At 60.5% G+C, this 24,894-nt stretch overlaps 2 protein-coding genes across 11 annotated transcripts in view; both read right to left on the minus strand.

Annotated features, from left to right (window-relative positions):
- The window catches only part of KIF21B (kinesin family member 21B), a 51,418-nt gene extending 38,851 nt beyond the window's left edge, over positions 1-12,567 (minus strand). For all 5 annotated transcript variants that reach the window (XR_010350562.1, XM_064398754.1, XM_064398752.1 and 2 more), the window contains exon 1: positions 12,464-12,567. Coding sequence is in view for 4 of the 5 variants with exons in the window: in XM_064398754.1 (XP_064254824.1) it covers positions 12,464-12,501 (38 nt within the window). In the remaining variant the exon portion in view is untranslated. The remainder of the gene's footprint in view (positions 1-12,463) is intronic.
- A 4,399-nt stretch (positions 12,568-16,966) lies between these two features.
- CACNA1S (calcium voltage-gated channel subunit alpha1 S) overlaps positions 16,967-24,894 on the minus strand; it is a 56,260-nt gene continuing 48,332 nt past the window's right edge. For all 6 annotated transcript variants that reach the window (XM_064399005.1, XM_064399004.1, XM_064399003.1 and 3 more), the window contains 9 exons: positions 24,623-24,725; positions 22,638-22,739; positions 22,401-22,525; positions 21,303-21,431; positions 19,745-19,944; positions 19,229-19,293; positions 18,269-18,363; positions 17,693-17,809; positions 16,967-17,448 (listed from right to left, as the gene is read on the minus strand). In XM_064399005.1, coding sequence (XP_064255075.1) covers positions 17,188-17,448; positions 17,693-17,809; positions 18,269-18,363; positions 19,229-19,293; positions 19,745-19,944; positions 21,303-21,431; positions 22,401-22,525; positions 22,638-22,739; positions 24,623-24,725 — 1,197 coding nt within the window. In that variant the 3' untranslated portion in view covers positions 16,967-17,187. The remainder of the gene's footprint in view (positions 17,449-17,692; positions 17,810-18,268; positions 18,364-19,228; positions 19,294-19,744; positions 19,945-21,302; positions 21,432-22,400; positions 22,526-22,637; positions 22,740-24,622; positions 24,726-24,894) is intronic.

The following is a 24,894-nucleotide window of genomic DNA, read 5'->3' on the forward strand; positions in this document are numbered from 1 at the left end:
CAAAACATTTCTTTGTCTCCCCACTCCCCCCAGGGGGTTAAATACCTGCAAGGGGGGTTTGGACCAGCATGAGCAGCAGCACTAGAGGAGTGTGCACACATGAATTTGCCACAGGGCACTAAGGACCCCACTTTGAGCCTGGCCATGCTGGGCTGTTCCAGTGCCCATACACCAACATCTGCCCCACTGCCATTCCCCAAACCTCACTGCCCAGCCAGCTCCAAGCACCCAAGAGACCCATCCCTCACTCTGGCCCTCCCAGCCAGGGGACCATGGGGCTGGGGAGGACCAGGTGCCAGTCCCCAGTGTGCAGGGATGCCATCCTGTCCCATCTCCCCAGTGCCAGAGAGACACTGGAGATGCAGGAATCCCCCAGGGAGATCCTGCTCCTCAGGCAATTGGCCAAGCCTCGCCCAGGGATGTCCCAGGGAGCTGCTGCCAGCTGCTGGACAAACACTACAGACTGCAATGAGAGTGGGGTGAGTGCAGCAAGACGGCATGGACGGGCACCAGCTGCCAAAACTCACGTGGGAAAGCACAGAGACATCACAAAGCATCACGGGGCCTCACGCAGCCACCAGGAGACATCTCAGAGGGTTTCTGTAGGCCAGTGCAGCTGCTCCTCCTGTTCTCCAGTGTCCAACTGCCCCAGCTCTCCTGCACCAGTGTTGCACCCCTGCCCTCTCAGGAATCCCACCAGGCTGGGAACTGGGCAACGTGAGACCCCAGCTGGGTTAGGGAGGTGTTCATGTGCAGTTCCAAGCCATGCTCAGGCACCATGACACCTCCAAACGTAGAATCATGGAATTGTTTAGGTTGAAAACACCCTCTAAGATCACCAAGCCCAACCATTCCCCCAGCTCTGCCATGTTCACCATAAACCATGTCCCCAAGTGCCACATCCACACATATTGTGAACACCTCCAGGGATGGCAACTCCACCACTGCCCTGGGCAGCCTGTGCCTGACCACCCTATCAAGGAGAAAATTTTTCCTAATATCCAACCTAAACCTCCCCAGGACAACTTGAGGCCATTTCCTCTCACTTTACCTGGGAGCAGAGCTTAACCCCCACCCTGGCTGTCCCCTCCTGTCAGGAGCTGTGCAGAGCCACAAGGTCCCCCTGAGCCTCCTTTTCTCCAGGCTGAGCCCTTTGCCAGCTCCCTCAGCTCCTCCAGACTCTCCCCCAGCTCTGTTCCCTTCCCTGGACATGCTCCAGCCCCTCAATGTCCTTCTTGTGAGGGTTCCTCAGGGCTGGAGGTGCCTCAGCAGTGCCCAGCTCAGAGGGACGGGCACTGCCCTGCTCCTTTGGCTGGTGCAAGCCAAGTGCCATTGGCCTTCTTGGCCACCTGGGCACCACTGACCAGCATCCCCCAGGTCCTTTCCTGCCAGCAGCTTTCCAGCCAAACACGACAATCCCCCACAGTGCCAGCCCGGGTTTCTCCCTGGCCCTGTTCTCAGCCCCAGCTGGTAATGCTGTGGAGGTCACAGTGCTTGCCATCCTCTGCCTGAGCTTCCCATGTTAAAAGTTGCTCATCCCACGTTCTCCAAAAGAGATGAGCAACTTTAGTGGCCGTAAAGTCACCATCTGAGTGTGTTCTGGCACTCCTTGCCCCTACCACTACCAAAAAGACCCTGGCCACTTGCTGTCTGCTCACAGGTCCAGAAGAACTGGGTATGATGCTGTCAGAGTCAAACCTGTGAACGATGGAGCTGCTCCCCCACCTGCCAGCCAGCCTGCTCCACACCTGGTCATGAGCCACCAGCCCTGAGGACAGCTTGTGCCAGCCAATGGGACCCACAGCAGAGCCAAAAGCATTGGGGTGCCCTGGCCTGCAGGACTGGGGCACCCACTGAGAGCCTTGCTGCCCTCCTGAGAGCCCATGACACAGATTATATGACAATTAACAACGTAACTGTTAAGTGGCAGCCAAAATTACCCAGCAGTTCAGCAGCAGGGTGCTGCCTTCCACCCCCCAGCCTGGCAGGAGTGCCCTAAGCCCCAGCTCTCCCTGACCCAGTCTGTGCCAGCCAGCCCCACGCTGGCCCTGGTGACCCCCTCTGCCCAGAGCAGACACGGGGAGGACACAGCCTGTCCTGAGGCCAGCAGCTGCTCAGTGCTCACCTCCCTCCTGCCCATATGAACACACCAGGCTCAGCACAGGCACCCCAGGAAGGAGAAAGGCAGCAGGACCACAGCCTCACCAACCCCTCAGCTCCCTGCCAAGGGACAGTGACAAGGAACAGAGAGCCAGGACAGAGCTGCACAGTCCCAGCCAAACACTCCTGCCAAGAAAACCTTCCCAGGCAGCCAGTGCGGCAGGCAGGAGGTGGAAGGATGGATGGATGGACACAGAGAGGGGCAGGCAGGGGTGCAGAACATCCCTCCCCAACCGGCAGCTCCCGCTGGGGCGATGACGGGCGTCCCAGCAGGAGCCTGATCCAGCACCAGCATCCAAAGGCACCAGCACGAGCCACGCAGGGACACACACAAAGGGGAGCTGGGCTGGAGCGTCTCCACTGCCTCCCCTGCCATCCCTGCCAGGCTGGCAGGCTCTGAAAGCGCTGTCTCCATGGCTGGGCTGCCACCGAGACCGAGCATCTGGGAGGAGGGCAGGGAGAGGGTCCTGCTACCCAGGGGCAGGAGCTGAGGCACAGGAGCTTGGGCAGGCACAAAGGGCGAGCTGTTCTGCACTGCTGCCCCGTGCCAGGCTTGGGGGAGTGCAGGAGGGGCTGGGAGCCAAGTGCCAGGTGGGCACTGTGAGGCAGCGCCACAGGCAGGGTCAGCCTGGGGGTCCCTGATCCTGCTGGGAGGGATCTCCCCAGCCCAGCATCTCAAGATGCAAGAGGCACAGGGATGGGGTCAGCTGGCACTGCCAGTATCCCCAGGTGAGGGCTGCACACACCACGACAGCCCCAGCCTCCTGCACTCCGAAGGGAGGCTGTCTCCTTGCATGGGAAAGCACAGCTTGGCTGACATGAGCTGCCGGGTTCATGCCCTCCTCACCCAGCTGTCTCAGCTTCCTGTCTCCCAGCCCAGCACCACGGCAGCCCCAAGGGGCTCAGCACATCCTTTGGCCCCCAGCGCTTTGCCAAAGCCACAGCAGCACACTCCCACAGCCCTGCAGCACAGAGCCAGAGCCATGAGAGCCCCACCCCACCAAACCGCCTGTGGGCACACAGCAGGGCACACCACCCTGCTGAGACACAGCTGCCCTGCTGCAGGGGCAGAGGGACCCAGAGCCATCACCCAGGATCACCCATGTCACGCAGGAGCTGCTTCACCTCCCAGGGAGCCTGAGCACACCCACCTCCAACATTTCCCAGCGCTGTCAGGGGGCTGTAGGGCAGCTGCTTACAGATTGGGGGACCACAAAGAGCTCCTGTCCCTCCAAGACCTCTCTGCAAGCTGCCTGCAGACCCTACAAAGAGCTGTTCCTCTTCCCTCCCAGGGAGGCTGCCCAGCCAGGAAGGGCTGGCTGCCCAGGGAGCAGAGCCAGAGAGCTGGAGAGTGATGGGTGGAAGAGCTCCATGGGATTTTCCCTGTCTGTGCCAGGCCTCAGATGCTCATAGCCACCACCTCTTGCCCACCTTGTCTGCAGAGGGGCAAGGCTGCCCACTGCAATGCTGCTGAGGCACTGCCCCTCACCCAGCCACAGGCATCAGCTGCTGTGGGCTGGCAGAGCTGGAGCTGGCAGAGCCCACCAGGGGCACAGCCCAGCTCTGAGAGCCTGTCAGGACAGGTGGGCTGGGCAAGCCCAGACAGCACCTGGCTCCTCTCCCCACACTGCCTGCACTCATTCTGCTCCTGCCTCTGCTCCTACATCACCTGTGCTCACCCCACAAGCCTGCATTCACCCCATTCCCCTCCCCACACCATCTGCATTCACCCCATTTCCCCTCCCCACACCATCTGCATTCACCCCATTTCCCCTCCCCACACCATCTGCATTCACCCCACTCCCACCCCCATACCCCTGTGCTTGCCCTGCTCCCATCCCCACTCCCACCATGGCCTAGCTCTGCTCCCAGTGGCACCAGTGCCCTCCAGCCCCCCAGCTTCAGAGCTGCAGGAGCTCTGCTCCCCAGCTTCACCCTCCCCTGCCCCAAGCCTGCTGCCCTGTGATGCCACCATCAGCCCAGAGCAGCCAAGAGGAGCAGCTCTCTCATCCTCCAGTGCTCTCCCAGGACATCTCATGGGCCAAGGACAGCCCAGGCATCACACACCCAGCAGGTGAGGAGGTGTGTGGGGCTCTCAGCTTGGTCAAGCAGCTCCCCAGGGTAGGATCAGAACGAAGCACTCCAGGTTTTCCCAGACCTCAAGCATGGATGGGGCTGCCCATCCTCTCCAGTGGCTGCCCAGGCCCAGATCCCATAGGAGAATCTTCCCCTTGCCTGGGAAAGGATCTCCCAGCCCTATTCTCCCTGAGCATGGGGACCAGGGAGAGGGCTGGCTGCCAAGGGCTGCCTCTCTGCACATAGGTTATATTGGACACAAACCAAGACAAAGTTCAGCATTTAATTACCACGGCAGGGAAGTGGCTTAGCAATCAGAGAAAATTGAATCAGACTCCCTGGAGACTGCCAGGTCTGGTCAGCAAACAGTCCAATTAAGAGATATAGCCAGGCACCTCCCAGAACAGCAGGAACAGCACAGAGACCCCCGTGCCACTGGGCCCCAACAAACCCTGCCAAGGCAGGGTGCCACAGCCAGCACAACTGGATCAGCACTGGGCCAAGACAGAGCTCCTGAGCAGCCTGGACACCCACAGAGCTGGGGTGTGGGACATCCCAGTGGGACACCCCACTGGGCACAGCCCAAAGTGAGACATGCCTCTACATCCATGCCCCAAGGAACCCCCCCAACACCACCCAGCCTGCTCCTGTGCAGGGCAAGCCTCCCTCACACCCCTGAGCCCCCTGGGCTCCCCCTAATCCCAGCACTCCAGACTTTCCCAGGCTTAGGGAAACCTTTAAATCAGGCCGTGGCAGGCACCATGTGCTGCTCATTAGCTCTGGCAGGAGCACGAGGCTGTGAGCTGCACCATCTGCTCCGTGCTGGGACCATGGCGGGCTGAGGGACACGCACGGGCCAGCAGCAGGGACACCCAGCCCCTGGCAGGGACCAGCAGGGCCCAGGGGATGCAGCGGAGAGGGGAGCACAGCCAGTGCAGTTTGGGATCTCCCTGGACTCCAGCTTCACCCCTGTAAGTGAGTGCCCTTAGCCCAACCTGGGATCAGCCCGAGGGGAGCACCAGGAGCATGTCTGCACACAACAGAGCAGCACAGTCATCTGTAAGGGATGCAGTGCCGCCAGACCCCACTGGGGTGGGAAACACACGTGTGACAGCACAAACGATGTGACACATGCCCCAGCAGGGCCCCAACTCCCCTCCAGCCATGCAGAACAGCCCCCAAAACAGCCTCAGCAGCAGCATGGCAATTAATAGGCAGTTAAAGGAAACCATCACTCACAGCAGGCCCGGGGCCTGCCAGGCCATCAGCCTGACCCTGCAAGGCACAGCAACCCCCAGCTCTGATGGGGACAGATGGACACCCCTCCCCACCCAACTCTGCACCCCAGCACTGAGCCTCCCCTTTCCCCCCAGCTCAGCAAATCCCACCACAGGATCTCTCCCAGGAGCCCCCGCAAGCTCCCCATGTCCCACTGCACCCCAGCACCACTGTGGGGGGCCCATACTGGAGGTAAGGCTGCCCTAGAGCCAGCGTGGCAGCCTCCCAGTGCACTCCAGTGCCACTGGGGAAACAACAACACGACCTGGGCAGAAGATTCTGCAGCCCCTGAGCCCACCAGGAGCACCAGAGCAAACCTGCCCACAAGACATGGGAGCAGGTGGTAGAAAATAAATGCCTCTCCAGCCCCTCCCCAAAATATAAACAAGGGAATATAAATAAATAAATATAATGGATACAGATAATATATATTTATATACATAAATAAATTAATAAATTAAATATAAATATATATATAATTATATATAGCATAAATATATATAATTTATATATTAACTAAATAAATAAAATTAGAAATTGATAAATGCCAAGCCCCTGGCCAGCAGGATGGGGGATGCTCTGAAGTACCCAGGAGCAAACCCAGCCCCTCACCTGGGCACGGAACAGAGAACGTTTTGACCTAATGTCTCCCTCAGGTGCAGCCTGAAAAAATGGAGGAGCAGAGACCACACATCGTGGACCAGCTGGGTTGTGCTTTCCAGCCATGCAACACTGGGCCAGGGAACTCAGTGCTTGAAGGCATGGGGAAGAGGAGGAGCAGCTCAGCTCCCTGCCAGCATCTCAGACCAGAGCAGGGATGGGAACATCTCACAGCCACAGTCGGGCATGGGCAGCGGGCAGGGAGGTGCCCACAGCCCCTGGGGCAGCTGGACACAGGACAGGGGAGCTTGGCACCACGCTCCACCACAGCAAGCCGTGACAAGAAATCTTCCCCACCCATGTCAGGCTGCAAGGAGCTGCAGGGCTGGGAAAGGGAATGCCCCAGTCCCGGGGCTCAGCTCTGAGCCCTCCCCTGGCAATGGCAGTGGTGACTGCGTGGCATCCATGTGGAGAGAGCAGGGGGCAGATCCCGGGCAAGAGGGGCAGCCTGCACCCCACAGCAGTGCAGGGCACTGGGAACACAAGCACACACCAGGGCTGGCTCCTGCTCTGCCCAGGGAGGGCAGGGGTGGCAGGCAGGTGCCAGGCACTGTCCCTTCCACCAAGCCAAAGTAAAACCCACCAGCAGCTGCCCAGGGTGCAGAGGGAGCCCCTGCAGACTGATCTCCTGCAGCAGATCCCAGCAGGAGCTGCCCTCACAATCCACTACATCCCAAATCTGCCAGCTGTTTAACCAGTGGCATCGCCCTCACAATCCACCACATCCCAAATCCTCCGGCTGTTTAACCAGTGGCATCACCCTCACAATCCACCACATCCCAAATGTGCCAGCTGTTTAACCAGTGGCATCACCCTCACAATCCACCACATCCCAAATCCTCCGGCTGTTTAACCAGTGGCATGGAGTGTTTTGACAGCCTCCAGCAGGAAATAGCCCTGTGGGACCACCGGGGCCACCCCACCCCCAGCAGGATCAGCAGCACAGCCACTGGCAGGCCTGGCTCTGTGATTCACACTGGGCTCACAGAGGATATCACCTTCCCTCCCCGGGGGCCAGGAGCCATGTTTCTGACAGCTTTGTTTGGGGCTTCATCTGCAATTTTCTGCTGCCTCCAATTTCACTGCTGAGGCAGCAGCTGGCTCCGTCCTCGGCCTGATCCTTGGGAGGCCCTGGGCTGTGCTGAGGCTCCGTGGTGCTCAGCTGAATCCCCTGCGGTGGGTGATGTGTGCAGGCACCAAACCCTGCCCGAGCCGCTGTGCTGTGGGCGCTGGCACATCCGGGGGTGCAGCCCTGCTCCCCCCTCGCTCCGTCGCCATCCCCTTTGAACATTTCCGCTGCAAAAGCCGATTGAGTGCCTGGCTGAAGGCAGGCACAGAGCACACACCTGGGCTCGGCACCGGCCCAGGGCCCAGCGTGGTCCCCAAAAGCTCCCTCCAGGCTGGGGAGCAGCTGTCCCCCTGCTCCTGGGACACACAGCCCGAGTCACAGCAGGCTGCAAAGCCCCAGAGCGAAAGCAGGGCAGCAGCGTGTCTGGGTGGCTTCAGCCCAGCAGCAAGGCACCGACAGGATGGGGCAGGGCCCCTCTGCCATGGCTGAGCTGCCCTCAGCAGGTGCAAAGGCTGCAGAGGAAGGGGCTGGGGTGCCCACAGCGGTGCTCTGCCAGCCCAGCACCCTGAGGATAGAGCAGCCTCCTGGATCAGGGCTGCCCCGACCCTGCGGATGGCAGACAGAGCACCCCAGGGCTGTGCCAGCACCAGGATGGGCTGCTCCCCTCCCCCCCTCCCCTCCCCCTCCAGGAGACAGTCACATCCCGTGCCTTGGGGTGGAATTGATTGCCTTATCTCTCCCTGCACTCGCTGTAACAGCTGAGCAAAGCCAGGCCAACACCAGCCAAAGCTGGCAGCAGCCAGTGCCCCCCAGGACCACACCAGAGGGCTCCAAGGCACAGCAGCAGCAGGGACAGTGGCACAAATTGGGTTCACACCAACTTTCCACCGGATCCAAACCCACCCCAGAAGAGCTGATGTGGAAGGGCTACAGCTTCACTTCCTCAGTGACTGACCTCAGCTAGCACCACACTTTGGGCTCACAGAAAGCACCCCAGCAGGCAGAGAGCCCCAGCCATGTGACACTAGAGGTGCCAGCACCCTGGCAGGGCTGGAGCCCAGCTGATGCCACCACCAGGCCTCTGCCAGCTCAGTCACTTGGCCGAGCACCCCGAGGGTGTGTGATGATGAGGGGAGGGACTCTGAGGAGGAGCTGGAGTCCCTCCCCAGGCACCAGCCAGACACGGGCTCTGGTGTGGGCCAAGAGCATCGCAGCAGGGGCGGCCGCGAGAGCAGCAGAGCACTGGAGGTTGCAGAGTTTAAATAAACTTGAAATACGACTCAACTTCCTTCCCCAATTTCACAAGCTCCGTTTCCTGCGTCTCCTCAGCAGGCCAGGCATGCTCAGTGCCATGGCAGCTCTGGCACAGGGGATGCTGCTGTCTCTCAAAGCAGCCGGTTTGGAGGTGCCCTCAGGGAGCAGCTCTGCAGCCAGCCAGGCCACTCAGGCCTCCAGCCAAGCAGTTTAATGGCTCGGGGGTCAATACATGCCATCAGCCCTTCCTGACACTGCAGAACTACTGGGCTGAGCTCTGCTTCCTGCAGGCAGCACAGTCCCACGGCCTGGCTCCCTGCAGTCCTGGGGGGGCTGTGGGGAGAGGGGCTGCTGAGGGGCACCGGCCTCAAATTCCTGTGCCAAGCCCCAAAGGCCGTGCTCCTGGACAGAGGGCAGGAGTGGGGAGCTGCTCCGGCTGCACTGCAGCCACCCGTCTGAAGGTCACCTACAAGGAGGAAGCAGCGGCTGCTGCTGAGGAGGACGGGCCCTGGGCCCTGCTCTGCACCACCATGGCAGGAGGCAGCGCCCTGCAGACACCGCTACCCCGGCACGGCCTGCTGAGGCACAGCCCGGCCCTGCCGGCTCCTCCCTGTCCCACGAGACATGGTGACACTGGGAACCTGCCCCAGGAGACACAGTGACACCCAGAACCTGCCCCACGAGACACAGTGACACTGGGAACCTGCCCCACGAGACACAGTGACACCAGGAACCTGCCCCAGGACACACAGTGACACTGGGAACCTGCCCCAGGAGACATGGTGACACCGGGAACCTGCCCCACGAGACACAGTGACACCGGGAACCTGCCCCAGGAGGCACCATCACACTCAGAACCTGCTCCAGGACACACAGTGACACCCAGAACCTGCCCCACGGGACACAGTGACACTCAAAACCTGCCCCAGGAGACACAGTGACACTGGGAACCTGCCCCAGGAGACACAAGTCACACTCAGAACCTGCCCCAGGAGACACAAGTCATATTCAGAGCCTGCCCCAGGAGACACAAGTCATATTCAGAGCCTGCCCCAGGAGACACAAGTCATACTCAGAGCCTGCCCCAGGAGACACAAGTGACTCTCACTCCAGGCTAAGGGGCAAGCAAAGCAGACCCTGCTGCAGGGAGGGCCAGGGCAGGACCCAGCCCTGCCCTTGCAGACACTGCAGGGCTGAGCTGCAGGTACAAGGTACAGGAACAAATCAGCCCTGGGCCAGGAGGAGCTGCTGGGCCTGCATTTCCTTCTGCTGACAGCAGCGCTGCCGCAGGTACCGGCCATTTCCCTGCCAGCACGTGGGAAGCCTAAATCATGTCCCCGGAGCTCAGCTCCCAGGCTCCTGGGAGCAAATGGGGCAGATGAGGGCCTTGAGGAGAAGATGGGAGCCTGTGAGGCTGACAGTGAAACACCACAGCATCTCCCCTGCCTTCTCCTGCCAAGGCAATCAGCAGGAACCAGGATGCACAGATCCAGCATCTCTGTTCAACTGTCCCTACCCCTCCCACCCTCTGAGGGCTCTGTGGGACCTGAGAGATGGGTCCTGATGGCTGTGGCATCTCTTGACATCATCTGGATCATCCCCAGCAACACCACCATCACTTCCCAGCATCCTTGGCCCTTCCCCAGGTCCCACCTCCCTCCCACCAGCAGCACAGACACAGAGACCCGAAAGAAAGACACAGAGACCCCAAAGAAACTGCACAGCTGGCCCATTCATGTTATTATCAAGGGACAAAAGGGGAGCTTTGATCCGTGTCCTGCTGCATCCCAGAAACATTCAATCTCCTCTGTGCTCTGACAGCTGAGAGAGGTGGGATCTGGGGCAGGTTTACTTCAAGGATTCTTAGAGAATCCTGCAGCCTGGCTGCTCCACCGGCAGGGTGTCACCAGCACTGACAAAGGAAAACCTCACTCTGCTCCAAGCCCGGGACAGGAGGGGACCCAGCCCCAGCTCCCCGGGGCTGCCGTGGCAGAAAAGGTGGGTGGTCTGCAGGGAGAGCAGCTCAGCCCTTGGACACTCAGCTCGGCATCAGAGCCACCTTCCTGCACGGCGTCACAACCTGATGGCTTTGTTTGCAGCCTCGTCGCTGCCAGCCCTGCTCCTTTGTCCTCCCGACTCACCTCCAGCACCACATCCTGCCGTGTGCCCAGCTCTCACCAGCTGCTCTGAGCGGGATGTTGGCTCACTCCCTCAAGGCAGGGGTGCAAGAGGGCTGGAGCTCTCCCCCCTGCCTGGATCCTCACCACGAGCGCCCCAGCCCCACTGCAATGCTGCATACCCCAGCCACCTCCCCGCTGCAGTCCCCCAGCCAAGCACCAGCCAGCCCAGGACCCCGTGCTGGAGGGGACCTCAGGGATCAGGAGAGCCCCGCAGAAACGACCCCACAGCCGCCATGCCGTGGGGCACCCACCCCATCTCCTGGATGGTGGTAAAAGGCATCATCTCGGGAGAAATGCAGGATGGAGACGGGAAGAGTCCGGGCAGGAGGAAATCCCCACCCCCATGGTCGGCATTAACTCGGTTGCCGGGTCAGTGTCCTGGCACAGACACTCTGCGTTGGCACAGCCCCCCTGCCCCTGTGCAGCCACCCCAGCAGCAACCGCAGCAGGGGCTGCCGTCACTCCTGCAGCTCCCCCACCCTTCACAGCCAAAGCCTGGCCTCGACCCTCGGCCTCTCCGGAGGAGAACGACAAAAAAATCCCCTGGGGCTGGTGCCAGGGCGAGCAGGATGGAGGGGCAGGGGGAGCGGGAGGGGTGGCGGTGCACACACACGCGTGCACACGCACACAGCCCCGCTCACCCGCGTGCACACGCACACACAGCCCCACACCCACCCCGCTCCCTCCATCACTGCCGCTGCACCAGCAGCATCTTTTGTGCTCCCGCTCCCCCCAGGCAGGGCGCGGGCAGTGCCCCCGAGCCCCGCACGGTGCCCGCAGCCGCCAGCCCGCACTGCCCGTGCCGGCGGGGCACAGAGCGGGGGGAGGCACGGCGTGTCCGCTGCGGGACGGCTGCGGGGCCGGGCTCCCACGGGCTCGATCCGCTCCGCCACGGGCCCGGCAGATGCGATGCCCGGCACGGGGCGAGCGGGGCCGGCCGGTGCCTTCCCCCGCGGGACGGTGGCTCCGGCCGCGGCAGGCGCACGGGCCGGGCAGGGTCCCGCGGTGCCGCTCCGTGGGATGGCGATCCCGTCTTTCGGCGGGGACTCCTTCCCCCCGAGGGGCAGGGAGCGGCAGAGCCCCGCCGCCGCGCACCGGGCCGGGCACGGCGCTCACAAAGACCACGGTGACACCGGGGGGTGTCACCCGTGCCCGCGGGGCTCGGCCTCGCCCGGCCCACGCCCCCCGGGCTCCCGCAGCCCCCCGAGCCCCGGCGGGCTCCGAGACCCCAGCAGCTCCTCGGTGAGGTGCGGGGCTGCGGGCGCATTGTTCCCAGCACAAAGGACACCGAGATACCGCATCGCTTCCCACCACTCTGCGGGGGGGCGGGCACGGAGCCCCCACAATGCCCGGCATCCCGGGGACACCTCGGACGGCCAAAGCCAGCCGCGCAGCAGCCGGGAGCTGCCCAGGCTGCAGGTGGAGGAGCCGGGGGTCCCGGCCTCGCCCTCCGCCGGCCACGGGGGATGGCGGGCGGTGGGGGCGGGTGGAGGGAAGGCAGCGCCGGCGCGGGAGCCGGTGGGGAGAGGGGAGAGACATCCCGAGATGGTGGGAGCGGGGGTGGGGAGGAGAGCGGCGGGGCCGTGGGGGTGCGGCAGAGACCGGCCCGGCGGGGTCTCGCTGCCCCGGGGCGGGGGTCGGACCGAGCGGGCACCCACCAACCCCCGCCTCGCACCCGCGGCTGCCGCGCCCGCCCCGCCTTTCGGCAGCGGTCCCGGGCGCACGGAGCTCGGCGCGGCCCGGGAGGCGCGGCCCGGCCCGCGGGAAGCAGCGATGCCGCACTCACCTCACGGCCACCTTCACGCAGCTGTCCGGGGCCGCCATGGCCCCGCGCGGCTCCGCGGCCGCCGCTGCCCCGCAGCATCCGCGGGCCGGCGGGGGCGGCGCCGACACGGGGCGGGGCCCGCCCAGGTGCGGGGCGGGGCCGCGCCGGGACACGCCCCCGGGGCCGGAGAGCGAGCACGCGGCCGAGGGAGCGGGACCCCGCTGGGAGCCGGGACACGGACACACGGACACACGGACACACGGACACACGGATACACGGACAGAGGGACACACGGACACACGGACACACGGACAGAGCGACACACGGACACACGGACAGAGCGACACAGGGACACGGGACACACGGACAGAGGGACACACGGACAGAGCGACACAGGGACACGGGACACACGGACAGAGGGACACACGGACAGAGCGACAGGGACACAGGGACAGAGGGACACGGGACACAGGGACACGGGACACACACACGAACACACGGACACAGGGACATGGGACACACACACGGACACAGGGATACACGGACACGGGGACACACGGACACGCAGATACACGGACACACGGACACGGGGACACACACACGAACACACGGACAGAGACACGGACACAGGGACAGAGACACGGGACACACACATGGACACAGGGATACAGGGACACGGGACACACACACGGACAGAGGGACGCAGGGATACACTGACACACGGACAGAGGGACACGGGACACACGGACACAGGGACACACACACGGATACAGGGACACAGGGACACGGGACACACACACGGACAGAGGGACGCAGGGATACACTGACACACAGACAGAGGGACACGGGACACACACACGGACACAGGGACACGGGACACACACACGGACAGAGGGACACAGGGATACACTGACACACAGACATGGGACACAGGGACACGGGACACATGGACACGGGACACAGGGATGCAGGCACACACACCGGGACACAGGGGTACACGGACAGACACACGGACACAGGGACAGAGGGACACGGAACACAGGGACACATGGACATAGGGACACACGGATACAGGGACACACAGGGACAGGGCCACAGGGGGACACGGACACAGGGATGCATGGACACATAGACACACGGACTCATGGACATACGGACAGGGACACATGGCACAGGGACACACTGACACGGGGCCACATGGACAGGGGACACACGGACATAGGGACACATGTACACAGGGACACATGGACAGGGACACACTGACACAGATACACAGACAGAGACACACGCACACACAGGGACGCACACACACAGGGACAGAGGGATACACGGACACAGGAACACAGGGACAGAGACACACGGACGTAGGGACGCATAGACACAGGGACACACGGACAGGGACACACGGGCAGAGGGACAGGGACACACTGACACGCACATAGGGACACATGAACAGGGACACACGGACAAGGAGAGGGATATGGGCACACAGACACGGGCACAGACACATGGACAGGGACACACATTGACACGCACATAGGGACACATGGACACACAGACAAGGACAGGGAAACGGGCACAGACACACGGACACAGGGACACACGGACACAGGGACACACGGACACAGCTCGCACTCCCACCCATTCACATCCACACTCGTCAGCCCCTGCTGCCCTCTGCCGGGTCAGCGGGCCCGCTGCCGCCTGTGCTGCTCCGGGATGTACCGGGGTGTACCGGGGTGTACCGGCATGTACTGGGATGTACCAGGATGGACCGGGGTATACTGGGGTGTACCGGCATGTACCGAGGTGTACCGGCATGTACTGGGATGTACCGGGATGTACCGGGGTGTACCGGCATGTACCGAGGTGTACCGGCATGTACTGGGATGTACCGGGATGTACCGGGGTGTACCGGCATGTACCGAGGTGTACCGGCATGTACTGGGATGTACCGGGATGCACCGGGGTATACTGGGGTGTACCGGGATGTACCGGGGTGTACCGGCATGTACCGTGGTGTACCGGGATGCACTGGGATGTACCGGGGTGTACCAGGGCTGTGCCAGCGCTGCTCCGGGCTGCACCGCGTGTTTCCACATCGCTCCAACACCTCCTCGTCTCCGCTGGATCCCGTCCCCTCTGTGCTGGGCGTGACACCATGGAGCAGCAGGGTACAGAGCAGGGCAGGGTTGAGCTCAGTGCTCCAGCCACCGGGACTGGGGCCTGGCAGCCCTTTGGGCTGTCCAAGGCTGTGGAGAATCTGTCCCAGGAGGACGTGGCATGCCAGGATGGTGTCAGTGCCAGCAGAGCTCCCCAGTCCGTACTGCAGGCTGGGGTCTGCACAGCAACCCGGGCACCCACACAGCACAGGGCAGTGCCCACAGGGCCACTGGCTCCATCCTCGGAGCTGGTCTTGGGAGGGAAACACCCAGGAGCCATCAGAGAGCAGGGCTGGAGGCAGACAGGCACTGAGGGCTGAAGGAGTCCCTGTTCTGCCTTCCCTGAGTTGCACTCCCGTTGCTGGGGCTGATGGCAGCCGGACACAGCCAGGCCCTGGCTCTGCAGAGGAAAGCATCTTCCAGCAGGGGTGGGACCTGCGGGGGACTCCCAGCTCTGCAGGATGGTGTCAGCCTCAGGGCAAAGAGCAATGGAGCACAAGGGCAAACTGGGGCACTCCGAGGTTTCTTTGGAGGAGTCCAGGCTGCATCCTGGGAGAGGGACAGCCAGGACAGGCCAGCACTGGTGGCTAGCAGCTGGTGGCTGATGGCTAGCGAGGCAGTGCTGTGCCCAGCACAGAGCCCAGCACCTGCCCTCTGCTCTGCAGTCTGGCTACCTTCACCCCGTGCCCATGTTTGCCCCTCCCAAGGTGCCAGGGCCATGTGTGCACAGGACTCTGCAATCCTGCTCCTCAGCTCTGCTGGCATGGGTAAGTCCCAGGACACCGTGTGCTGGTACAAAATCATGGGTGTGAGCAGGACATGGCCTGTCTGCTCCTGCCAGGATGTGAGGAGCTGGTATTCCTCTCTGTCCCGTGTTTGCACGATGCAGTTCCCAGCCTGAGCTCCCAGGTTTTCCTGAGGCTGGACTACTCCTCTCTGAAGCCCCAGGCAGAGAGGGGCAGTGACTGTGTCCTGTTTCTTTCTTTGTACTCCCACCCACATGTCAGCTGTACCACAAATCACATCTGTCCCCCCACTCAGCTAGGATCAGCTTAAGAAAGACACGCCACACACATACCTCAGACAGAGCAAAGCATCCCCTGTGCAGCCCCAGACACCAGCAGAGGCGCAGAGCCCCCACCACAGTGCTACTGTCCCCACCACAGTGTCACCCTTTATGCTTACAGTCTCCAGTGAGCAGCCAGGTGTCTTGGCAAGTGACACATGCAGTCCTGCATCTCCCTAAACCCACCAGGAGACCCCTCACCCATGGTGTCCTTGGCATCCCCTGGCAGAGCAGCTGCCAGAGCCGAACTGCCAGCCCCCAGCACCTCCATCAGTGTGTGTGTGTGAGGGTGTGGGTATCAAGGGGGGTAGCTCCTGCCCCAGGGCCCAGGAGCAAGAGGAGGGGATGCAGCAGTGTCCCCCACACCGTCCATCTCTGCAGGCTGCATGCTGTGGGAGAAGCTGTGCTGCCACGGGCAGGCACTACGCTGGCTCTGGGGCTCAGGCTGCAGCTGGAGCTCAGCAGTTCCCTGACTGAGCCAATAAAAGCCGTGCTGGGGAGCAGGCTGCCTCATTGATCTGCTCCTCCCCTGGGACCCATCCTCTCTGCATTTTAATATACATTAGGTGATCAAGAGCCCCCCAGTTCCCAGTTAGGCTGGGCTGGGGGCCCTCGGGAGCCAGATCCCACTGAAGAGCTGGGCTGGGAGATGGGGCTGCCCCAGAGCTCAGCACCCCAATCCCATGGGGGCACTGTGGGACCCCTGGGCAGCCCAGAGAGGAACAACCTGCTCAGCACCAGCACAGGCAGAGCTGGGAGCACTGCAGGAACAGCTCCACACTCTCCTGGCCCGTGCCCCACTGAGCTGTGGGAGGGATATCAGGGGCTGAAAGAGACTTTCCCAGGGACTGGGATGGATGCCTGACCCCAAGAGCACAGTGGGGAGATAGTAGAAGGGGTAGAAATCTTCACAGTGTCCAGCTCTCCTTTTGGCCAGCCCCAGGGCTGCTGCCCCAGCCCAAACATGCTTTCCCACCTCTGCCCCATCCCCAGTTCCACACACAGCTGGGACAGGGAGCCAAGAAGACCCCAGGCCTCATTTTGTTGCCCAGCCCCTGGCACAACTCCCCACAGGCCAGACTTAGCTGCAGGCAGGAGGCTGCAGGCTTCAGCAGAGACACGAGGATGCAGGGTCCAGCTGCTGGGACTTCAGGAGATCCCCAGAGCTTGGCAACCTCAAAATGACTGCACTGGAGGCTGCCACGTGAATCACTGCCAGCTCTGGTTACACGTGGTGTTGCATTTGCAGCCCCTCCGCTGGCTGTGCAGGCAGGGTGGCAGAGGAAGGACGGCAGGGGCACCCAGAGTCACACAGCAGGAACACTTTAATGACCCATCCAGCTCTTGCAAGACCCCGCCGGAACAGCATTGTCCTGTTCTGCACCAGCATCCCAGAGACCTGTCCCAAAAGTAATACCACAGCTGGCCAGAGTGGCTCAGGACCCCAGGCAGAAGCAGGAACAGCGTGGCTCTGCTCCTGCCCCCTGAGACAGAACCCTGGGCACTGCAGTGGCAGCTCAGAGGTGAGTGGCAGTCATGGTCTTTTGGCAGGGAGCTGCACCGAGCCCTGGGGATCTGCCTGGTGCCACAGCTGAGGTGTCCAGAGGGGCAGAGCCAGTTTTTGTGCCCTGCAGTGTTTCTCTTCCCTTTAGCAGCTCCACAGCTGCTTTCTCCACTTCATGCACCTCCAGCTGGCTGCTGGCTGCCATCTCATCCCTGGTCACTGCTAGGAATGACAAGTCCTGGGCCAGAGCCCCGAGGCCTCCGGAGATCAGAGCCTGTGCAGAGGGGGAGAGCACAGCCTGGGTGCTCAGCCTGGGGACTGCCCTGGCTGCAGGCACCCACCCTCCCTCTTCCCCTCCCTCTTCTCTTCCCTTCTGCCCTCTGTGCTGGCACACACCCGCAGCTTGTCCTTGTGGCTAAGCTCTGCCCCCCAGTCTCCCATCATGGCACAAGCATGGTGTCCCTGGAATTTCCTGCCACCCCTGCTGTTCCCTCTGCCCAGCTGTGCCCTTGCCTTACCTCCTGAATGAGGAAGGTGATGGCTGGCGTGGAGGATGTTCCTGGCCCAGCAGTTCCCCTCTGCCGGAACCTGGAGCTGGATGCTGTTCCTGCCACAGTGCCATCCTCTGTGGGCAGCTGGGTGAGAGTGGCACAGAGCAGCAACATGAGCCCAGGGAACTGCAGCACTGCCCAGGGGAGACCTCTCCCATGTTGGTGTGGGGGCTGCAGGTTCTATCCCCCGTCCCTGCCCAGTGCCTGGACAGGCAATGCCATCCTGCTGGAGCTCCTGGGTCCAGGGCAGCCCCAAAATGGGACCAGCAGGGCCACGTGAACAGAGAGCAGGGAACCAGCCCTGGCCCCTGCCCTGGCATGTGCTGGGCAAAGGGCAGCAAAGGGAGCATGGAGGGAATCTGATGCACCCCTTCTGCCAAGAGAAAAGCTCCAGCAAGGCTGGATTGACACAATGGGCCTGGAGAGGGGCTCCTTCCCAGCACAGCAGTGCCAGGATGGCAGGGAGGACTCCCAGGATGGGAGGGAGGCTCACCTGTGTCTCCCCCATTACACGTCCCCTCTGACATGCACTGCCCCTTTTACCTGCGGGGGGAGGAGTGGCCCTGGTGATGAGAGACCCCCGGAGGTGTCCCCTCGCCTCCTGCTCAGCCTCTCCATGGGTATGGGGTGGTTGTGCTCTGTGGGAGGGAAGGGTGGGGACATCACAGAATGGCCAGGTTTGAAGAGACCTCAAAGATCATCGAGTCCAGCCCAGCCCCAACACCTCACCTAAACCCTGGCACCCAGTGCCACATCCAGGCTTTGTTAAACACACCAGGGATGGTGACTGCACCACCTCCCTGGGCAGCCATTCCAGAACTTTATCATTCTTTCTGTGAAAAACTTTTTCCTAATATCCAACCTAAATTTCCCTTGGTGCAGCTTGAGACTGTGACCTCTGGTTCTGTCAGTGCTGCCTGGAGAAAGAGCCCAACCCCACCTGAGCACAGCCACCTTTCAGGAGCTGTGCAGAGTGATAAGGTCATCCCTGAGTCTCCTTTTCTCCAGGCTGAGCACCCCCAGCTCCCTCAGTGGTTCCTCACAGGGTTTGTGTTCCCAACCCCTCACCAGCCCTGTTGCCCTCTACCCTCCTCTGGCATCTCAACATCCATCAGCTGGGTACAAGAGCAAGGACACCCTGCCAGACAGAGATGGGACCAGGTTGGCTAGACTGGAGAAAACAGGATTTAGGAGTTCAGCAGCACCCAAAGTCCTTGTTTAAGGAAATAAACGTGGTCTTGTGGCCCCGCTGCCCTGGGATGGCCAGTGCTCCCCAAGCTGAGGCACTGTCTCTGTGCTTCATCACGCCAAAGGGTGGAAGGAAGGAGAAGGGTCTCCTGGAGCTCTCCAGAGAGATCCTGCTGTGCTCAGTGCTCTCAGCAAACCTCCAACTTACTGGGGCCTGCACCTCCTCCTTCCACCCACCACCATCAGCCCCTTCCCCCTGCCCTGGCCCCTGGGCTGGTCCCAGAGCCCCAGAAGAAGAGCAAAGCCCAGACTCACCCCACGCCGGGCGCCGGCGTGCTGCTGGCACCGTCCTCCTCAGCAGCTCATCCTCATAGTGCACCCTGGCAAGGGCAGGCAGGTGGGTCAGCCTGGCTGGGGACACAGGCTGGGGACACACACTGAGCCAGCTCCACCTGGGGTGCAGCCCTCCCCACCTTCCCCAGCCTGGGGGGACAGACCCGTACAGACAGCTGGGATGGATGAACAGCGTGGAGACCCCAAGAAGCAGGCCTAAGTACATCTCTTACATTGGTTATTTTTGTACATTCTACCTGTGCCAGGCACGTGCTGGTGGCCCCAACCTGGGCCTTGGCCCTCAGAGATTGGCATGGGAGGGGAAGAGGAGATTCCTGCAACCTCTGGAGCCCTGCAGCCCACCTCCATGCTCATGGCACTGAGATGAAGGATGGTGGGACGGGAGCCCTGGCTAGGCCAGCGTGCAGCCAGCTGCCAGTGCAGCCCCCGGGCCAGCACTGCCCTTCTCCCCTGCACACTGAGCCTGAGCACCCTTACCCCTCCAGCCAGCTGCTGCTGTTGGCGTTGTTGATGTTGGTGTTGCCTTCCTGGGGGAAGTCATCAAGGAACACAGGAGAGTCGAGGTCCTCACTGCCCACCTCGGTGAACTGCAGGGGCCTCTGGCTGGCCACCTGGGGCTGCAGCGGGCTGCTGGGCTCCATGAAGCTGTCCACCTGGCCAAACAAGCCACCTGTTCTCTGCAACCAACAGGGAGGGCATCAGGGGAAGCCTGGAGCTCCAGGCTGCTCTGGGGCCATTCCCACATCAAAGCAGGCATTGCTCTGCTCAGGCCTTGCAGACCACATGGTCCCAAAAGCTTCACTTCCCAGGTGGGGAAACTGAGGCACTGAGGGTTGATGGCCGTGCAGCAGTGTCTCAGGTTGGAAACGGGGGTGTGTATTCTATCACTATCTGTCAGAGCTGGGGCAGTTCTCTGCTGTTCACGGGGCAGTTTTATTCATCTCTCCCACAGCCAATCCTCCCTCCAGGAGATCTCTGCTGTCCATGGCCACTGAGTGTCCCTGCAGGGCTGATCAAATTCCAGCATCCCCTGGGGAGATGCTCTGCCCAGGGCAGGAGCCAAGCATTCCTACCTGGATCCAATCTGAGCCTGGAACAGCACAGCAGCCTTTGCCCCCTGCATTCCCAGAGGAGCAGCTTTCTCCTGCCCTGCATTCCCAGAGGAGCAGCTTTCTCCTGCCCTGCATTCCCAGAGGGAGACCAGGCCCATCTCCAGCAGCCCTGGAGCTCCAGAGGAAAACTCCCCCCTTGTGCAGGATCCCTGCTCCAGCAGAAGCACAGCTGGCACTGCAGGAAGGCTGAGCCCCCATGGGATGGGACTGTGCCACCACCCTGACCCACAGGGGGTCAGGGAATGTTCTGACTCTGGCAGTGGTTTGTTTTGTACTATTGCATTTGTATTTTTAATTTTCCTAATAAAGAACTGTTATTCCTATTCCCATATCTTTCCCTGAGAGCCCCTTAATTTCAAAATTATGATAATTCAGAGGGAGGGGGTTTGCATTTTCCATTTCAGGGCAGGTTCCTGCCTTCCTTAGCAGACACCTGGCTGTTCAAACCAAGACAAGCAGCACTGGGATAAGCCAACCCTGTCACCTCTGTGGGACAGTCTGAAGTGGCAGCACCTGGGGACACAGAAGGAACTCTGCAACCCCACAGCTGCCCAGGCTGTCTCTGAGGCTCCCAGGGAGTGGGAAGTGAATCAGTTCCTGTGACACCAGAGCTGTCCCACCTGAGCCTGGCAGGAGGTGTGAGTGGGAACCTCCAAACCAGCAGGAAGCTATCCAGCACAGCCCTGCCAGACACATGGACTGACTCCTTTCACAGAGGGGAAACTGAGGCAGAGAGCAGTTTGCCCAAGATGACACACCCAGGATGTCCTGATGCTCACAGAAAGGACAGAGTGCTGCTCCTCCTTGTGGCCCACACCCTGCAGACTGTCCCCCAGAGCTAGCAGCCAAGCTGACCCACCACCACCACTGAAACCAGAGCTGCTGGGACACCAAACTGTGCAGTGCTCTGAGGCTGAACTCACCCTGTATATCCCCTCCTCCAGGGCAGCCTCCACCATGGCTCTTTCCAGCTCCTCCTCTGCAGTCAAGTCCCCAGAAATGGCCCGATGGATTTCGGGAGCAGCTTCTTCTTCAATGCTCCTCAGCCCAGCCTGGAGGGGACAGGAAGGCAGCCTGGGGTGACCCCACCACCCTCAGCTTGGTCTTTGGAGAGGGAAGCATGGTGAGCACCCCTGCCAGGTGTCCTGCCAAGGACAGGCCAGGGGTCACAGCCTGCAGCTGGCTCTGCTTGGTGACACTGCTCCTGAGCTGCTGTCCCACAGCTGTCCCACAGTCCCTGGGCTCATGCTGTCCCCCAAAAGGGAATACCCTGATGGCAGATTGGGCTGGTGACAGCCAAGGGCAGGCTGGGCCTCTGTCCCTGATCTGGGACCTGGCTCTTTTCCTTGCTTTGCACCTTTGGGGTGTGCTCTTTTATCTCCCCAGGTGATTTCCTCCCTACAAAGTCAGGAGTGCCTAGGGACATCCCAGCCTTCTGGCCAGGCACAGGAACCCTCTGCCAGCACCCCCTGGGCCTGCTGTGCAGGCTTCTCACTCAAAGTGGGTGTCCCACTCAAAGTCAGCCACGTTGACCCCCCTCCCCCTGGTGCTCTGTAAGGCTGAGAGAACACCAGGCACATGGAGCTGTCCAGACACTGCTAGGGGGACAGGAGGGACAAGGCCCTGGGATTGGAGCAGAGCAGGTGGGCAAGGGCTTGGATGAGCAGCATTTGGCACAGACAGTGGTCTGGGGTGGGAGTTTCCATGTGTTAAAACTCCTTGGTGAGGCACCAGATCCTGCCAAGCCCTCTCCACACTGGAGTGAGTGCAGCAGAGAGCCAAAACCCTCCTCTGCCTTCTGAGTCACCTGCAGCCTGCACACCAGGGTCACACTGGGGTCCCCTCAGTGCTGGGGACTCGTGGCCAGCTCAGTGCTGGTTTGCCTGGGACACCTCACCTCCAGAGGCACAGGGTCCCTGCAGCTCTCTGAGTGCCCCTGGACTCCCCCAGGCTGGGGGAAGCTCTTCCCTTCCCTGCCTGCCTCCAGGGAGAATCCCCTCCAGCAGCACCCACACACCCACCTGGATCTCCACAGGGTTCTTCTTGGGCCGGTACCCATAATACTCCTCCTGGCGCTTCATGAACTTCCTGAAATGCTCTTGGATCAGGAAAGTAGCATAGAATTTGCCCACTGTCACCTCATCATCTGCAGGGAGCAAACCAGCATGATGATTCTGCCTGTCACAGGCCTGGCTGGAGCAGTGGGACCCGGAGCAGGAGCTGCTGTGTCCCTCTGGAAGGGACACCTGGGGACATACCTCCAATAGGTGGGATCACCTGGTCCAAAAGCTTCATACTCGTTCGCTTCCAGATCTTTTTGATAATGGCTCTGAGCTCCTCATTAGCCTGTTCAAAATTACCTGTGAGGAAAGCCAGCAGGACAGAGCAGTTCATTCCCAGGGATGTGAGCAGGAGTGAAGACAAAGCTTGTGAACCCCTGGCCAGTCTCCTGCAGGGTGTGACAGCTCCTCTCTGTCTCCCCACCCAACAAAGATGAGCTTAATAAGAGAGAAGCTTTGATTTTAGCCAGAACACTTCACAGATTTTGACCTCCCCTTTGGTGTTCCCACAGGGTTCACCCTTCCTGAAATCCCAGTTTACCTCCAAGATCTCCTGTGCTCCTCCCAGGCTGCCAAGCTCCCACCCCAGCCAGAGGGAAGCACCATGGCACGCTGTGGAAGAACTGATCCCAGGAGCCCACCACTGCCTGGCCCTGGCTCCTGCCAGCCCAGAGCTGCTCACAGCACAGGCACACAATCAAGAGTTGCAGTAAGGTAAAAATCATAAAGAAAGGCTTCATAAAATCAAGCCTGCTCTCCTAAAATCAACAGCTGGCCTTTTCAGGCTAGCCCTTTGCAAGTTCTCATGTGAAAGCAATCCTGGTGTGAGCAGTTCATTAGCATAACAAACTATTCCAGGGTAAAAAAAAAACAAACAACCCAAACAAACAAAAAAAAACCCACAACCAGCATGAACTGGTTTTACACCATTAGACAGAAAAATGAAAACTATCTCTCACAAACAACTTTTCCTGCATGTACACCCCGGGGGCTTGAGTGACCAATCAATACAAGGTAACAACTTATTACTAACCAATAAAAGTATTTGGCAAGAAAGCTGCTGACCAATGGGAGTCCCACACAAGTTCTGTAAAACTGCATAAAAACCAGTTATGTGAATAAAGAATGGGCTTTTTTCCACCATGAAGAAAATGGAGTCCTGCCTGATTTATTCCCATAACAAGCAGGGGGGACACCTTCCCACAGCAAAGCTCAGAAACTCTGCTGCTGGCAAGGAAGGGGGGAAGGAAAGCAGCTCCTCCCAGCACAGCTAAATTCAGGGGCCTGGGAGTGCCCTGCAATGAGGGCTCTGGGCAGAGCCAGCCCATCCCTGCCACACCTTGAAGCAGCAGGGAGCACAGGAACATCCTGATCTTCAGGAGCTGAACCACCTGAGCTCTGTGCAGGGCAGCAGCACCTCTCCTAAGCTAAAGGATGGGAGTAGCCCCACTCCTAAGCTGTTTGGGGTGCACTGGTGGCACTGGTTCCCTCCTCAGGGCTGCAGCAATGGGCCATCAGCTGGTAACATCCTCCAGGCGTGGGCTGAGCATCCCATGCAGGCACCCAGGGATGGGGAATAACAGCAGGGCTGGGGGTTTGTCCACAGGGTCTGAGCCCACAGAAAAGTGCCCTGAGCTCCCTGGCCACCAGGGGAATGGTGTGTAACCCACACCCAGGCATTGAAAGTGGGCATGAAGGAACTGCACCACACCTGCTCCTATGCAATAGAGGACAGTTGTAATGTTATAGTATTGATAATTGTAAAAACAAGCTGTGGACAGATGAAGTAACCACAATTTGTCCTCCCATCTGTTTTAAACTAGAGCTTTTTCCTGAATTTCAACATCTTCACTGCCAATACTCAGCTGCTGGATGAACGAAGCACTCCTTTTAGCTCTCTTTTAGCCTAACACCATTAGATTTCCATTAAAAGTGCCATGTGGCTGGTTTTCACGCACAGTGGAAAATTTTCATCACAATCACTGTCCTTCTTTCCAAACCTAATGTGCACTTTCTCCTGTTTGAGGCAACACTGCAATGTTGACACTGTCTTCTATTTGAATTTAATGAATGGTTGTTATACAATTGGTCCCAGACAACAACAAAACTCAATCTATGTGCAGGTCAAATTCAGAAGGAAGGTTCCCTGTCAGGCTGCAGAGGCAGCCAGGATCACTGCTTACCTTCTGTCTTGATCTTGAGGGCTGTCCTCACCAGAGCAAAGAGGGTGGCGTTGAAGGTGACGGTGCCGTCGCTGTTCAGGGGCATGTTCATGCACACCAGGCGCTGCACAGCAAACCACACTGTGAGCCAGGGCACAGCAGCCTGGCAGCCCAGCCTCACTGCCCGGCCTGCCCAGGGGCTGGGGCATTCACATTCTCTGAGCAGAGAGACATAATGCTCTCTCCCAGGATTCTTCCTGGGAAACGCAGTGAGAAGCTCAGAGAAGAAGAGG

This window comes from Passer domesticus, chromosome 25 (genome assembly GCF_036417665.1).
Source record: "Passer domesticus isolate bPasDom1 chromosome 25, bPasDom1.hap1, whole genome shotgun sequence".
Taxonomy (NCBI): Eukaryota; Metazoa; Chordata; class Aves; order Passeriformes; family Passeridae; genus Passer; species Passer domesticus.